Source organism: Vombatus ursinus, unplaced genomic scaffold (assembly GCF_900497805.2).
Source record: "Vombatus ursinus unplaced genomic scaffold, bare-nosed wombat genome assembly UNPS02012179.1, whole genome shotgun sequence".
NCBI lineage: Eukaryota > Metazoa > Chordata > Mammalia > Diprotodontia > Vombatidae > Vombatus > Vombatus ursinus.
Genome location: NW_020951957.1, coordinates 504,369 through 522,270, shown reverse-complemented (window position 1 = coordinate 522,270; position 17,902 = coordinate 504,369). Strand labels below are relative to the sequence as shown.

General features: G+C 40.4%; 2 protein-coding genes across 5 annotated transcripts in view; one reads left to right on the top strand and one right to left on the bottom strand.

The window, feature by feature from the left end:
• Positions 1-15,442, bottom strand: part of ELF2 (E74 like ETS transcription factor 2) — a 91,687-nt gene extending 76,245 nt beyond the window's left edge. For 2 of the 4 annotated variants that reach the window (XM_027857534.1, XM_027857536.1), the window contains exon 1: positions 15,371-15,442. The gene's annotated coding sequence lies outside the window, so the exon portion shown is untranslated. Of the gene's footprint in view, positions 1-15,046; positions 15,065-15,370 lie in introns of those variants that run through there. The other 2 variants (XM_027857538.1, XM_027857535.1) reach the window with 2 other exon arrangements.
• LOC114039694 (basic proline-rich protein-like) lies at positions 13,190-17,049 on the top strand. The gene is made up of 5 exons (XM_027857567.1): positions 13,190-13,274; positions 14,574-14,813; positions 14,845-15,321; positions 15,357-16,530; positions 16,584-17,049. The coding sequence occupies exons 1-5, from the start codon at positions 13,190-13,192 to the stop codon at positions 17,047-17,049; spliced, it is 2,442 nt and encodes an 813-aa protein (XP_027713368.1).
• The last annotated feature ends 853 nt before the right edge of the window (positions 17,050-17,902 follow it).

Below are 17,902 nucleotides of genomic sequence, written 5' to 3'. Positions count from 1 at the left end.
CTTTTTCTTATTTGAAGAAATAAAAGAACAATCCCTTCAGCTGTTTCTATCCTAAGGTTCTCTCTTCTTCATACAAGAGGACAGCAGGAAGCCTGATAGTTCGTATGTGGTATTAATAAGAACCACTGAAGAAAAAAAAAAGCAATTTGGGGCCCAGGGGTATTGGAATCATACCTAATACCTAGTACACACCACAACCCAGAACTTCAGAACACTGCTTTGATAAGCAAGGAGAACATATGGAGAGGAGGGAGGACAGAGGAGTTAGGAAGGGTAAAGGAAAAACTACAGCGGAGAACTGGGGCAGCTTAGTTGGCTTAAAAGAGTCTCAAAGCCCAGGTAAACACAGTCTGTAGAATTGGGGGTGGGGGCGAAGGGAGGGGTCCAGATCTGTGATTTCACTGGCATAAAACTTACTGTAAAATGACAGCTTTAGCAATTTTAATAACACAATTATTTCACTGCATAAAACTTTGAATTGGGGCATCTGGGTGGCGCAGTAGATAGAGCACCAGCCCTGGAGTCAGGAGAACCTGAGTTCAAATGCCTCCTCAGACAAAACACTTGACACTAGCTGTGTGACCCCTAGGCAAGTCACTTAACCCCAACTGCCTCACCCAAAAAATAAAAAATAAAAACTTTAAATTTAGGGGCAGCTAGGTGACATAGTAGATAGAGCACAGGCCAGGAAGTCCTGAGTTCAAAGCTGCCCTCAAACACTTAGTAGCTATGTGACCCTGGGCAAGTCACTTAACCCTGTTTGCCTAAGTTTCCTCATCTGCAAAATAAGTTGGAGAAGGAAATGGCACACTATTCCAGCAACTTTGCCAAGAAAACCCCAAATGGGTCACAAAGAGTCAGACACAACTAAAACAACTGAATAACAACTTTGAATTTGCCACAGCCCTTTCCCCAACTGTCCTCTCTTATCCATATTGGATTTTTTCTTAACTACTGTCTCAATTCCCTAACACTATCTACTAGCCTCTACACTTTTGATATTTAAAAACATAATACCTATCTGAGCTACAGTTTTCTTTAAAAAATATATATACATATTGGCCTCAACATGAGAATTTCTTTTGCTTATGTTTTAAGGATTTTTTTTTAACCTCAAAAAGGGGGAGGTTGCCTAAGGATAAAACAGGAGAAATAAAATGACTCATTGAAACATTTTTTAACTTTAAGAACAGAAGAAAGACCAGAAAGAATCCCAAACATGCAGGGCAGTGTTCTGTTACATGTTGACTTGATTATACTTTTTTTTTTCTTGGTGAGGCAATCGGGGTTAAGTGACTTGCCCAGGGTCACACAGCTAGTAAGTGTCAAGTGTCTAAGGCCACATTTGAACTCAGGTCCTCCTAACTCCAGGGCCGGTGTTTTATTCACTACACCACCTAGCTGCCCCTATTATACATTTTAAAAGAAAGGTAAGCTGCACATAGGAGATTTTTTCAGTTTTATGCTACATATGTGTGTGTGTGTGTATATATATATATATATATATGTGTGTGTGTGTATACATATATACATATACATACACATATATAAATACACATAGATATACACCCATTTCATTTGGTGTTTTTAGTGTTTAAACTTCATAATTTTTAGACAAATTTTAAAAGAAAAACAAATGTAAAAATATTGGCCCCTTTTCAAGAAAGCTGCCATATAAATCCAATAAATAATATTCTTCAGTTTAAATTCCTTTAAAAAAAAATCTCTTTACTGACTTCAACTTCCAAATTGTTAATCCAGCTTTTTTTCCTTCTTCACATTTAGGAATGTTTTAACAGAGGAACAAATCCAATGCCTTCAAAAGGGCACCTAAGTAAAATGTGCTGGGAATACAGTTCATTCTAGTAGCTTGAGTAGAAGCTTGAGTTTTTCCTTCTTAAAGAACTGAATGAAAGATTAGACCTCCAGTAAATAAATTCATGGGGATGAGAATTAAGTAAAAAATAACCTGCATTTAATGAACACAAAAAATAAAAAGGCCTAAAAAGTAAATTAACTAGGAAATTAATGAACAAAAAGTACCATATATCATTCAATGGCCCTAGGCTATACTTTGCCAATCTAAATGATATAATGACTACTTATTCTTCATTTCTAGAAAAAATTCAAAACTAGTTAGAACAGCAATCAAAGTAAGAATCTATCAACAAGCTCAGGTAAATCCTTAAGAACTGTATTTCAGGGTGCAGCGAGGTGGCACAATGAATAGAGCTCTGGCCTTGGAATCAGGAGGACCTGAGTTCAAATGCAGCCTCAGACACTTAACTCTTATTAGCTGTGTGTGACCCTGGGCGAGTCACTTAACCCCAATGGCCTCACCAAAAAGTAAAAAAAAAAAAAAACAAAAAAAAACCCACTGTATTTCACCTTTAAAATTACAAATTAGAAATTGAAAGAAAAAAATTACTTTAAACTGGGTTGCCTACTGAATTAATTCTAGGAATGTGCCAAGAGGAAGTTACCAAGAATGGGAACACAAACAGGAGGCAAGTAAACATGTGACCTATCATAAAGGAAATGAGCAAACAGTTCACAGGAGTTAGTCACGGCTTCTTGCTGTTATCCAAAGCATATATCTGATGTTATAAAAATCCTAAATATAATAAAACAGTTAACAACCATCGTTCCTTTTCTTCTTCTACTCTACTCTTCTCCCATTTGCTCCACACCTCCAAAGGGGGGGGGGGTGATACATCAAATTAGCAGAGATGACAAAAAGGAAAAATAGCAATCATTGGAAGGGTTGTCAAAGGACAGGTATACCAAGTATTATTGGTGGAGCTACAAATTGGTCCAGCTATTCTAGAAAGCAATTAGGTACTTGTAACCCCCCAAAACTGATAAACTTTGTATAACTTTGTACATCCTTTGACCCAACATAATATCACTATTAGGCTATGAATACCCCAAAGAGAACAAAACAGAGGGAAAGGACCTCTATGTACAAATATTTATATCAGCACTTTTTGTTGTAACAAACTAGAATCAAAGCAGGTACCTACCTATCAAATGGGGAATGGCTAAAACAATTCATGGTATATGAATGTAATAGTATATTGTTGTGTTGTAAGAAATAACGAGTATGACAGACTCAGAGAAAGCTAGGAAGACATATAAGCAAATTGATACATAAGTGAAGAGGGGTGAACAATCCATACAATGACCACAATAATGTAAAAGAAAACAACTCGGAAAGACTTTACAAGTCTTGATCAATACTGTAAAGAGGAATGATGATAAAGCACGAAGGATAGTCTCATGTAGAATGAGACTTACATTTTCAGGCATAGTGTGCGGACTTGTTTTACTTGACTATACTTAAATTTGCTTCAGGGGAGAATGAGTTGGGTAGCAATACATTAAAAAAGAATGAAAAGGGAATCAATGAAAGATTTATAAAATTCCACAGGGCAGTAGATGGAAGTTCAGAAGGGAACACAGCCAAATAAGACATTTTTGTTACTATTCTGTTCAATTTAATTAATACATACTGTTAAAAAATGTACCTAAAGAAAAAGGGAACTATCTAGTCAAAAATAACAGAATCACTTGAACTGCAAAGTACTAAAAACAACTTGAAAATTCATTCATTAGTGAATGGCTACTGTATGGAATATCAAAATAATGTAATATTATAATGGTATTAGGGAAATAAAGACTAAGCATGTGGTTTCACTGGTATAGGGAACTCTCTACCCAGGCAGATTTCCACCTTCTCTGCGGCCTAAAGCCCTGAAAAGTTAAGTGACTTGCCCAAGGTCATATGTCAGAAGTGGGACTTGAACCCAGGCCTTCCTCATTGGCTTTGAGGCCAACTCTCTATCCACTACACCGAATCCCATCTGTAATTGTACTACAAATTATAACTATGAGGAATTTATATAAAATTTCAAAAGGCAGAGTTATGTGAAACCAGATAGTCAAAGCATTGGGCCTATATCAAAGGACAAGCAGTACAGGGGGTAGACATCTGGGCCTGGAGTAAAGAAGACCTGAGTTCCAATCCGGCCTCAGAAACTAACCATGAACAAGGTGGCATAAAATAGGGATCATAGTAGTACCTCCCTTGGTTAGCTATTATAAAGACCAAATGAGGACAGCTAGGTGGCAGAGTGGATAGCGTACCGGCTTTGGAGTCAGGAGGACCTGAGTTCGAATGTGACCTCAGACACTTGACACTTACTAGCTGTGTGACCCTGGGCAAGCCACTTAACCCCAACTGCCTCACCAAAAAAAAAAAAAGATCAAATGAGACAAATGTAAAGTTCTTTGCTTTAAGGTTTGTTTTTTTAAGATTTCTTAAAGCACTATGTAAATACCAACTATCACTATAATGAATAAATAACAGAATTAGACAGCATAGTATAAGGAAAAGGGGCTAAATTTAGACACTCACAACCTGGATTCAAACACTGACGCTATTCTTCACTGATATACTGAGTGTGATTGACACCTCTCTTCTGGATCTTAGTTTCTGTAATGAAGGGGCTGGTCTAGATAACCCTTAAGATCCCTTCCAGCTCTAAACCTATGATCCTATGTTACTGAGGGAGCAGCTAATTGTATATTTTGGACATGCTATACACATAGGTTCATCTTAAGTACAAATAATTGTGTATATTTATTTGGTTTTGTTGGTTAAAGTATGTCTTTAAAAATAAATTAATTAAAGGCAGCTAGGTGGCGAAGTGGATAGAGCTCTAGCCTTGGAGTCAGGAGGATGTGAGTTCAAATCCAATCTGAGGCTCTTGACACTTACTAGCTGTGTGACCCTGGGCAAGTTACTTAACCCTTAAAAAAAAAAGAAAAAAGAAAAAAAGTCACTTAACCCTGACTGCCTCACCAAAAAAAAGCAAAAATAAATAAATAAGTTAATTAGTCATTCAATGGGGGGGAAAGTTCCCAGTCATAGTCTCTGACTGTCACAATGATTATTTCAATAATAGAACCTTACCTCCCAGGGTTGTTGTGATAAAGTAAGATAGAATTTGTGAAACACTTATCAAATCTTAAAGATAAATACTATAACTGTATCACTATTTCTCCTTTCCCAAGATGGACTTTAACTAATCTAACTTTATTAAGCACTAAATTCAAATGAAGGAAGAGGAAACAGGAAGATGTGAACCAGCAAGAGAAAAAGGGAAGAAAAATCTGTTTAGGTAAATGCTTCTATAACAGTTCAAGTCAGAGAATTTTCTTTAGTTATTTAATGTTGATATAAAAATAGGATTGGAATCCTTGGGACACAAAAGAGGATTTAAATCCATTACAGACTAGATCTACTTACCTCATACTTAATTATACACCTATTAATACAAACCAATAGTCATCCTTTTCCATTCAACAAGTTTAAAACTGACCAAAAAAAAAATCCTCTCTGACCAGTCAATGACTAAATGATTTTACTGAATTTGAAAACCAAAACATAGATAATCATTTTTGTGTAGTCATGGTCTTTTCACCAACACGTATCATATATTTATTATATTTTATAAGAATCTTAATTTTTTTAAGGTATTTATGAATCCTGAACACTCTCATTTAGAATTGAGAAAAATAATGGGAAAAGGTGACAAGTGGTACAAGTTTACATCTTAGGCTTTTAATCAAAACTTTGCTAAAGTGCTCCCCTGCAAGTCACTGTCCTCAAAAATGTCCTTCACCATACAATATCCCCATCCTCAACACCCTAGTTTCATAGGCATTGCATGGGCTGATAGGCAGCAACTGTTATGCTTAATGTTGATAATGTAATGGTTAACTTTAGTTAACAATCAAAAGATCACCTAAATGTTTTTATTAGAATTCACTTACTAATTACCAACAAGCATTTACTAAGTGCACACTATGTGTCAGCCATTGGGCTAAGTACTAGTGATATAAAGATAATAATGTTTTAGCTTCTGTTATTAAAAGAACTTACATTCTACTAAGGGAATACAACATATTAACAAGTAAGTAAAACCAAAATATACAAAAGAAATATATGATCATCTGATCAGAGCCTTGGTGAGGACTAGAGTTTCCAAGAGATAAAGAGTTGATTAGGGAGAGCATTCCAACCACAAGGGCAAGCCACTGTAAAGAAACAAGCAGGAGACAGAATGTCATTTATGGGTAATAGAAAATAGGCTGAATTGGTCACAGCCCAGAGTGCAAGAAGGTGAATAATGTATAATCATCCTGGAAAGATAGGGTAGAGCCAGATTTTGAAAAGCTTTAAACGCCAATCAAAGATGTGTTTGTATTTTATCATAAAGACAAGGAGGAGCCCCTAAGCTTCCTCAACATGAATGACATGGTCAAATCTGGCTTTAAGAATATCACTTTGGCAGCTGTTCGGAAGATCACAGGATCATAGCTATACAGCTAGAAGAGACCTTCAAAAGGCTATCATATAGTCCAACTCCTTCATTTTAAAAATGAAGAATCTCAGGACTTCAGAAAATAAGTCTTACTTGCCCAAGGTCACACAGGTAAGGATCAGTGGAAAGATTTGAACCCAAGTCTTACAAATGACTCCCCAGGCAACACAGATGGCAGAACAGAGAAAGTAAATTTGGAAAAGAGCTCTTAAGAGGCTATTATAATAGTGTAAAGCAGCAGGTTCCCCATCACTAACCTAAAGGGACCTGAAGAAGGGCCTGTACTAAGACAGTTAAGAGTGAGAGTAGAGAGAAGAGAGTGGATGCAAGATCAAATGCTTAAGAAGTGAAATCAATACATTGGGCAAGTGACTGGAGTGGGGGTGAAGGAGAATGAAGAGTTTAGCACGACTCTATTGTAATAGAGAAAGTAACAGAAAGGGTAGGCTTGGGGCAAAATACAATGAATTTCACTTAGAACATGTTGAGTTTATGTTTGTGTTTGTGGAGATGTCCAGACGGCAGTTGGAACTAAGGAGAAATTAATGTTAGATATATAGTTAGGAGTTATCTTCAAGGACATGATGATCTAACTCAGTGGAAGCTGGTGAGATATGATACAGTAAAGAGAGAAGAGGTGACCAGGACAGAACTTTGGGGCACACAGATGCATATGGGATAAAAGAAATCGACAACAGGTATGATAGGAAGAGAACCATGACAGAAAAATATCACAAAAGCCAAAGAAGGAGAGAGAACAGAGTTAACAGGTGGTCCACAATGTCAAATACTAAAGAGAGGTCAAGAAGGATAACTGACAAAGGACTATAGGACTAAGCAATAAAGAGATCACTGAAGATCTTGTCTGGAAAAGATGTTCCAGTAGAGTGATAGGGATGGATGTCAGACCACAAGAGGTTGAGGAGTGGGAAATGAGAAAGGGAAAGCAAGAGTAGAGACAGCTTGACTGTGAAAATAGGATAACAGCTTGAGCAGATGATAGGATCAAACAATGATTCCTCAAGGATGGGGAGAACTACCACAGGTTTGTAGCCAGGAGGAATGAAGAGGCTGGCACTAAGAGAGAAGGGATGATCAAAGGTGCAAGCACCTGGAAGAAACAGAAGGGTATGGGATCAAGGACATAAATAAGGATTGGCTGAATAAATTATAGTATATGAGTATGATGGGATATTATTGCACCCTAGGAAATAACAAAAGGGCTAGCAGGGTGATTTCATACAAACCTAGAAAGAATCATATGAACTGAAGCAGAATAAAATGGGAAGAACCCAAACAATTTATGCAGTGACAACACTATTTATTGTAAAGGGGGAAAAAAAAACTTTGAAAGGCTTAGGAACTCTCAATGCAATGACCAACGACAGTTCCAAGACCACTGATAAAACATACTACCCATCTTTTGAATGCAAAGTGATGAACTCAAGGTGCAGAATAAGACATTTTCAGATATGGCCAATGAGGAGATTTGTTTTGCTTAACTATGCATATTTGAAACAAGGGCTTATTTTTCTTTCTTTAAACTGTGAAAGTCAGGAATGAGAAGAGAAGGGCAGGCCACAGGCCTACCAAAAAAGAAGTTCATTAAACCATTTTTTCAAATGTACAGAAGAGATCATAAGGAAGGTCAGCAGGAAATGCAAATGAGCAAGACTGCTTTGAAGGTAACATGTTGCAATTGTACAGTTGAAGGGAGAAGCAAGCTATATGTGATGCACATTCAAAACTGCATGTGCAATCTTTTTCTGTTCTGCTTTAAGTTCAGAATTTTTTTTTCATGTAAAGCAAAGGAAGATGGTGGAAAAGGAAGGGGAAAAAATGTACATTCTAATTACAATAGTAATGTTCAACTAAAGTTTCCTAAACTCGTACAATCATCAAAAATAACTCATATCTCTAATCCTTTCAGCTTGACAACATATTCCCCATAACAACCACTGGGAAGTAGACTGTACAAATATCACTACCCCTTTTACAGAGGAGGAAATTGAGGCAGATAAAGTGATTAGACATTCAAACCCAGGTCTCCTGACTTCTTTATCAGCATCCACTGTATCACACTGCCTCTCAAATGTCTAGATGTCTACTAGATAACACAAAATCTGTCACTTACTACTATTTTTAATCCCTTTGAAAAATATCAAAATTTGTATACAAAGAAAATTTAAAGAAGAAAAATTTTTAATTCGATCAAAATGTTAAGAGTCCTAGTGAAAGAATTTATGTATTTCTTATTAATAGAGAAAACAACTGAAGTTTAACTCTAGAACCTTCATCCAAAATCCTAACATAGTAGACATCCAACAGATATTCTATAAATATTGGTGCATTTGATTACGTACCTTATTTGTACTTTCTTAATAATATAGAGGTACATTTTGAACATGTGCCAGGCATTACACAAATAAAGCCAGATACTTCTTAAGACTATCTTGACTACATAAAAACACGAAACATTTATTTAACATTTAGATTACTTACAATGAAAAGGATAAATATTTATTGCGGTAGTGAGATGGAACATACCATACTTGCATACTTATATAAGGACAAGATTTCCACTTTCAAATTAATCAACAATGAATCACTGTGACAGTAGGCATAGATTGGAAAATTAATTTGCTTTACAAGTTGGTGATGAGTATACTCAAGATTTATTTAAAAACTGTATCAGAACAAGCAGTGAAAAAAGGCAAAGTATATTCTTTTTAAAAAATCAAATTAATACCAAAAAAAAATTAATGCCAGAAACCCCATTTTGATCATTAACCAACAAAAGTCATAGTACACACAGCATAGATTGGTCTTTTTCAAGGAAACCAATCTGATTTTTCCATTTATGTACATATTGCTATGATTTTAACTTCTATAATATTAAGTTAAATTTCTTAAATTGGATATATATCTCAGTGACTAAATTCATTATAAAAAAAGACCCAAAAAATTTTGAGTTCCAACATCAGCTCTGTAGCTAACTCCCTAACACATTTTAATTGTCACGTAGCACAATTTATAAGTGAAATTTTAAGACCAAGGCCTTGGCCCATAAATGAGATAAGAGTAGTAATCACTTTTCATGTACTTCCAAATTTCCTTACTTCTCAGTGACCAGGAATGAATGAATGAAAGCAAGTGCACCAGATAAATTACCAAGTAGATCATCATAGACCTAAAATGAGATTTTCTATTTTTTAAAATGTGTGAATTATAATCTAACAATGCAGATTAACACAACTAGCCCAGTGCCTAAAGGAAATCAAATTGGCACATTTTAAACAAATCACGTGAAGGTACTATAAGAGAACATACAATGAACCAAAATGACGTTTTTTTTTAAGTTCTGGCTCCATTGTTGTTCAGTCACCACTGTCCCAAGTTTGCTCCCTGTTCTTTCTCTGTCAGAGCAGAGAAAAAGGTAGAAAGGAAAAGAGCAAGTGTAATTTAGGGACTTTAAGACAGAAGTACTTTAGAGTTATCCAAAATATTGGTAACAAAGAACATTTAGGAGCACCGCTTTCTCATTTTTGAAAAAACAAAGATGCATACTTCAGACTGCTAAGGAAAATTGTCCAAGTGTGTAGTTTAAAATACATTTACATGATCAGAAATTTATGAGAAAAGCAAATTGTTTACATAGAAATTTGTGTCTGTGGATGTACTTTGGGCGTGTGACCAGAGTTATAAAGATAGAATCAAAGCACAGATGTTAGAAACTATACTAGTAAATGTGGGTGAAAATATACTGAAAAATGTTTAGTGTCCAGTTATTTTTTTAATATATTTACATGGTTGGAACAACAAATGACTTCCAGATATTCTACTGCACATTAAATGTGTATACTAGTATAATTAGGCCCTTACAGATTCGCTCAATAAAACCTTACCATAAATATACCTGAAGAGTGTTGTCAACACTAATTTTCCCAAGCACTCTAAGAAATCTGTAACACATACCTGGTGCATATTAAAAAAAACAACTATCATTATTATTCTGTATGTTCAATTTTTAAAAATGCAACTAAAATGAAATTCTTTGCAATGTTAAAATATATCATACCTCAAACACAGCCATTGGCATTGGTTGAAATATGTAGGCTAATGACTAAAGAGAGGCAGCTAAGTGGTACAGCAGTTAAGAGTACTGAGCATGCAATCAGGAAGAATCTCCATGACTTCAAATATGACTTCACACTAGCTGTGTGAACCTGGGCAAGTCACTTCACCCTGTTTGCCTCAGTTTCCTCATATGTAAAATTAGCTAGAGAAAAAAGTGGCAAGCCACTCCAGTATCTTTGCCAAGAAAATCCCAAATACGGGCATGAAGAATCAGACACATCTGAAATGACTAAACAAAAATGATTAAAGAATAGGAAATGCCAGATATGCAAAAATTGGTATTAGTATTGAAATATCCCAGAATCAGTTATCTATTTTAAGATACTATTGAAAATTCTGAGATATCTAGTTTCCTATAAAATTTTAAAATATCTCCTTTCTTTTAAAATATACTTCAAATATACAATAAACTTCCATTCAAGAAATATGAAGCAATTGTGGTGCAGAGGAAAAAAGCAATGGACTTGGAATCAGAACTGGTTCACATTCCACCTCTGAGACTTACTAGTGGTAGAATCTGTCAGTTTCCTCATCTGTAAATTAGTAATGGCAATACACCTGTATTGAGTTACTAAAAAGTATTTTATGAACATAAAGTACTATACAAATCTAAGTTATTATAAGTATTGTAAATTTATATACTACAGCATATTGTCATCACTGTAAAAAAAATATATTAATTAGGGATGACCGTAGAGACCACAAGTTTCCTTTAATTAGCCAACTCTTGTGCTTTTAAAATATAATTCAATTTAGGAAACTGATTTGTTCAGACCTTTACAGAAACATATTCTATTATGTGAAATAGGGTCCAACTTATAGTGAAAAATGTAAAAGTTAATACTATTTAATACTAAAACATATGAAATGTATTTATGGAACTTTTTACCCCAAAGTCCACTAGCAAAAGAAAAATATTTTCTTATTGTCCCACTTCAAATCTGTCTAGATATGACACTTTTAAAACCAAGGTTACAATCTGGTGAAAGATTTTAAATTTTTGTTTGTTTGCTTTTTGTTGAGGCGATCAGGGTTAAGTGACTTGCCCAGAGTCACACGGCTACTAAGTGTTTTGCGTCTCACGTCAAATTTGAACTCAGGTCCTCCTGACCCCAAAGCCACAGCTCTATCCACTGTACCACCTAGCTGCCCCCAAGATTTTAAATTTTTAACAAATGCTGACTGATATATTTTGGGTAAAAGCATGTCTGAGAAAGAAGATGGTATCAACAAGATTCTTATCTATTACTCTGATCATACTGTACTAGATAGCTAACAATTATGAGACTAGTATTTTAAGGAAGAAACAGAAGGGGGAAAAAAGATTTGCATCTTAGTCTTTGTAGGCATAAACACATTTATAGGAAACAGCACATGGATGTTATTTTTCCTACCCAGAAAATGCTATTCATGTTATTCACACTGAGCTGGAAATTAACATTTTGGAAAAAGCCTCTGAAATGTCTGTGCTTAAAATGTAACAAAACATAATTATTATATTTCCATCTTATTTATCTAGCACAGCTTCTAATGCTGATTCTGACCTCATATTCATGCATTAATGGCAAATTATTACTCTGTTTTCCTATTGGGAGAATCCAGCATAAATGCTGGATAACAGCTAGGCATGGTATGAGCATAGCTGTGCAATCATTTCAAAGGACCTGGTTGAATGGACTAAGTGGTGAATAACTGCATATTCTCAGACTTGGACATCTAATACAACCCCAACTACAAGAACCTTCTACAATACCACCATCCCCAACAAGTGGTCATCTACCAGTCTCTACTCGAAGACCTCAAATGATGGGGAACTCACTACCTTATACTTCAATTAAACAGAACACTGCTAAGTATCACTAAATATTAAATAACTCTAAGTCAGCTATTGTTGTTAAACTAGTTTTCCTACAGAATCAAGTTTGTATTCAACTTACAAAATTTAGTATTCTGTTGTGAATAATGTACATATGTAACCATATATACTGAATGAACATAAAAACACTGAATAAACTTTGAACATACAAACTCAAAACCATTTATTTCAAACTAACTTAAAATTGGTATCTTTTTAATATAAAATTTACTTCAAATACACAAGACATTCAATTGTGTTTTCATTTTTCTATGTAATTATAGCTATTTGAAGCCTAAAAATGATAAGTATTGTATGAATGACCTATGTTTCAATTTTTAAAATATGAGATGGCATAACTTATTATACATGTACACATATATTTATATCTCAAATTAATATTATTTTCTAGGTGCAGTATTAAGTGGCCTCATGAAAAACATCACAGCCCCTGGAGTCAGAGGACTCAGTCAGTTACTTAGCCTTGTGATCAAGGCCAAGTCACTTAATCTTTCTGGGCCTCAGTTTTCTCACTTGTAAAATGAAATAGATTAAATGATCTCTAATTTCCCTTCCAGTTCTAAATCTTTGGCTATTGAAAAGTTACAGCAGAACATAGGAAGCAACTATAGTACTTGTGTATTGGTCCTTCACAATCATAATTCATGACTACAGAAGTAGCCGTTAAATAGCTGAAGGAACTTGAATTCTTTTCTCAGAAGGAAGCTGTGCATGAGTATTAGTTCTGCCCCTCAATCCAGGGTTTCCTGAAGCTACAGTGGGCGCTTAAATCATCTAGAGGACTCCCATGGTCTTAGGACTCCGGAGAAATCTCCAGACTCCATGGCACAGAAATCTTTGGGGACAAGTCAAAGATTCTTCAGCAAAGAAAGGTGGGTTTTTTTTTGTTTTTTAGCTTCCACACCCCCGATATTAAAGTTTAGAAAATTGCCACTTTGTCCCCACCACCCAGAGGAGGCCAAAGGGCCTAACATATTACAGCAATAAGAATAACAGCCCAGAATTTCCAAACCACCTAAGTGGTATGGATGAGATGACTCTCTAGCAAACAGAATCAACCCACAAGGTGGTAAGTGGAAATGATGCTGTTCTTTTTGAGTCAAGATGGGAAGCCCACATATACAGTGAACAGGTAAAACTATAAAATAGTGACATGCCCACTTAACTGCTAACCAAAGGATAGACACATCCTGTATACTCAATATGGAAATGTTTGGGGATCATTTAACAATCTTTCTGGCAGTCCAATATATTAGAAAAATTCTGTCTTCACTGTGCTAGGAGTCAGAAAATCTCTGTTTGATTAGCAGTTCTGACACCAGTTAGGGAATAGGCAAGTCACTTAATCTGAACCACAGTATGCCCGTTTGTAAAACAGAGTTAATACTTGCACTATCCTATAAGGCTTTTCAGAAGAAAATACTTTGTAAACCTTCAAATATTATATCTATATAAGATATGCATAAACCACATATGTAAATTTATCATCTTTGGAAATCACTGTCACCCATTTCAGACAGGGTAAATAATAAATTACTGAAAAAAAAGTGCTAACCTATTTTTGTTACTTGGAATTTTTAATATTTTGCTAATTTTTATGCTCTAAGTTTGTCTCTCGTGATAGATCAACCAGTAGTTGTTCTGACTTGCATTTGGTTGTATTTCTCTGCTAGCTCAGTTTCCATTCCAAAACTCCTACTTTTTATTTTAAATTGATCCTACTTCCAATAAAACTCAAAGAAACCTAATATATCTATGTTACCAAAATACTTCTTCAATGATTCTAGGGACAATGAACATGAATAAGGAGATAGAAAGAAAAGTAAATCTGATTAGAACTACGATTACTGCCCATCAACGGATTACAATTTAACACCTAGAGCTGATATGAAACATTAAATGAGAACAAAATTCACTTCGTTGAATAAAGTTACAGAGAAATACAACTCTTACTCCTGTAGTAAAGTGCAGCCAGGTTCAAAGAAGTTCCTGCCTAACCCTAGGATTTAGCTACTAGCAAAAGAGCCCCAAAGATACTAGCACATGAGAATCGCAGAAGCAGTGCAGAGCCAACTACTCTGTTAGGTTTTTTCTCTATTTTCTTTAATTACCCATATAAGATACTCAAAAAGAGCAAAGAGAGTGACTCGATAGTCTCCTCCCGGCAAAAGGGTCCCGGGAAAGTAGTTCTCCCAAGGGATGGCTCCCTCGACACCACCACCACCCCCTCCCCTTCCCTTCCTCTGCCTCCGAAGTTTTCAGGACAATTCCTGGATGTCCGAGGCAGAAGAGAGAAGCCCCGCACTCGCGTAGAGGAGGAGCGCCCCGTCACCGGCCTCCGGGTTCCGAGAAGGGCCCTTCGAGACTTCTTCTCCGAGTCTGGTTGTGTTTCAAGATAACGAGATTTCGCAGTGAGTCACCCGCGCCCTGGGAGGCGGGGAGAGAGCACGGCCGGCGCACAACCTGCCGGGCTGCCCGGGGGCCCGAGGGGGCCTGGGCCGGGGAGCCGGGCTAGAGCGGGCCGTCGCCTCCGCCAGGCTGTCCCGCCCCGCGAGCTGAGCGCCCGTCGCCCTCCGCCAGGCTCCCGGCTCCCCTCCGCCCCCCCACACACACTCACACTCGTACACACAGCACACTCACTCACTCTCCTCGACTTGGTTCCTCCGAAGCCTGACCCCCGCCCTGCCCCAGGACCAAGGACTCGCAGCGGCGGCGGCGGCGGCGGCGGCAGAAGCGGGACACAAACACGTCGAGACGAGCTCGCACCCGGCCCATCCCCCTCCCGCCCGGGATCCCCGGGCCCGGGGGATTCGCCCCCCGTCTGCCCCAGGCCCCGGCCGGCCGGTGTCAGCGCCACTGCTGCTGGAGCACCTCGGAGCCAACCACACTGGCGGACGCGGGGCGGGGGGAGGGTGGAGCGTGAGCCCCCATTCTCTCCCTCGCCCCCCCTCCAGCTCCTCCCTCTTACCTGCGAGTCGAGTCCCGGCCGAGGGCCGCCGCGCCTCGGTCCCTCCCCGCTGGGCCGAGAGGCAGCCGCCGCCGTCGCCGAGGGCCAAGAGTCCGAAGGGAGCTGGCCGGGGCCTCCCCGGCAGCAGGAGCAGCTCCACAGGGAGAGGAGGAGACAAAACAGCGCCGCGCCTCCTCCCCTACACACTCCTTCACTCACTCCCTCTCTCACAACCGCTCCCCCGCCCGCCCGCTCCACAACAGCTACCCCCCGCCAAACGGCGGCAGCGGCGACGGCGGCGACACTGAGGCCGGCGCACGCAGGAATGGTCCCCCCAACCCGCCGCCGCCGAGCTCCCCGCGCCCGGCCCCCTCCCTGCAGCCCGCCCAGCTCCGCCCCCTCCGCCTCCTGCTGCCGCCACCAGGACACACGAGTCCGCCCGCTCCGCTCCGCGCGCGCCCCCCACACACGCAGATCCCCGGCGGGAGGGGGGAAGCAGTGCAGCCGGCCCCAAGAGGCGCTCAGCTCCGACTGACGACGGTCAGCGTCCGGACGCCCGCACCCCTGCTCCGCTCTCTATCCGACACCTGGACTTGCCGCTGCGTGGAACCCCTGACTCCTCTTTCTCGCTCCCTCTTAAAGTTCCCGCATCCATCTAGGGCGCCCACCTCGCCTCCCCGCAGACGAAAACTTCCCACCTACCCGTTCCCCCCCGCCCCGCCCGAGACACCACAGGCCGGTGCTCCCGCCAGGCCCTGTTCACGGGATTGCGGGGCTTCTGGTCCAAGCCACGGCCAGTCTCACCTGGCCACCCCCCTCCCCACAGGCAGGACTGCCCCTCCCTCGCACGTCCCCAAACCCCCCTCCCCCCCAAGCCACGCTTTCCACTGGCAGTCCGGGCCTCTCTGCCCTCCATGCCTCCGCTCCTGTGGGGCTTGGTCTGTGCACCTGCCCAGGAGCACGGCTGCTGCTCGTACCCCGACCCTCCCCCTTCATCCCTGCCTGCTTCGAGTCGCCACACCCCGAATGCCCCCACCCCCATTATTATCATCCCTGCCATCTCCTTCCTTAGGAATGGATCCAGACCCGGGCAGTTTGACAGTTATGGGCTGGGGGGAGGGGGCAAAACACCCATCGCTTCCCTCGCCCTCCTTGCCTCCGCCCCTCCAGGAGTGGAGTGCGCCAGTTAACCCCGCCCCTGGCCGGTGACGTGCCATGGTGGGCCCGCCCCCAGACGCTCCGCGCGCCACTCCTCCTTCCTTCCCCTCCCTCCCGACCGCGTCACCTCCTCGCCCGCCCCGCTGGCTCCGCCCATTCCCAGAAATTACAACCGACTCAACTGCCCGGCGGCGCGGCCGTTAGAGTTTGCGTTCGGCTTCCGCCGCCTGCGTCGGGCCGGCGCTGGCGCTCAGCCGCCCCCGGAGGCCTCGGAGCGGGCCCGCGCGGGGCAAGACACTGAGGGCGGGGAGCGGGCGCGCGCAGGGCTCCGCCCCCCCTGCCCCCCACCTACCCACACCCTGCACGTTCTGCCGCGCGGCCCCTCCTCCCTCGCTGGAGCTGAGAGGCGACTGCAGTGGGCCCTCCGGACCGTGTCAAGAGTTTCTCACCGAAGGGCTCACGTGCTTGTGGCGTTTTCGGACCCCAAAAAGAAAGCGCTTCGGGCTGCAGTAAGAGGATCTGAAATGGAAAGTTTTGTTTGAAGAGGTGGTGGACTGTCGGTACGGAATGGGACGTAGCCGACCTGGCCGCGTCGTGGCTCGTTTTGTTGGAAGGAAGGGTCCCTGCGAGGAGAGCTGAGGGAACCTAACATGGATGGTGTGTTTTAAAAGATCAACATGCTCTTTAAAAAAATAAAAACAATAAAAAAGTAAAAGCGGCTAGGTGGGGCCTGGAGTTAGGAAGAACTGAGTTCAAAACTGGCCTCAGATACTGTCTAGCCCTGTGACCCTGGGGAAGTTACTTAACCTCTCTTTGCCTTAATACACTGGAGAACACGGCAAACCACTCCAGAATCTTTGCCAAGAAAACCCCACGGACTGTATTGGCGTGATAGAGGCTAAAGGGTCTCGGAAGATTCAGATGATTCAGCAGCAACAAATTGTGAACAAACACTTGGCATATATAGCCAATATATATATATATAGCAAATATAGCAAGCACGTTATCAATGCTAGCATTAGCAGTAGTAATGCCACTTGTGTTGCACCATCTTTCTCCCCGATGGCGGGGGAAAAAGCTCTGGTGTTGACCTCCCAGCTCTTCCAACTTTTTAGAAAAAGTGTTGCTATTTTGAAGGTTCCCCTAAGCCACTATTAAAACTAATGTAACTTGAGCCTTTCTTCCCCTTTCCCCAATTTTCCTTTGCATACAAATTTAAATCCACAAGAATTTTATTTCTGCCCTGCAGAATTTTGACATAAAATGCTCAAGCTCTTCATTATACTACCTCACCTTATGGTTGGTTTGGTTTTGGTTTTTTTTTTTTTTTTTTAAGTCCAAAGGGTTTTCCCACCATCAGCTCTGGAGTCTACTGAATCGACTTCCTAATTTTAC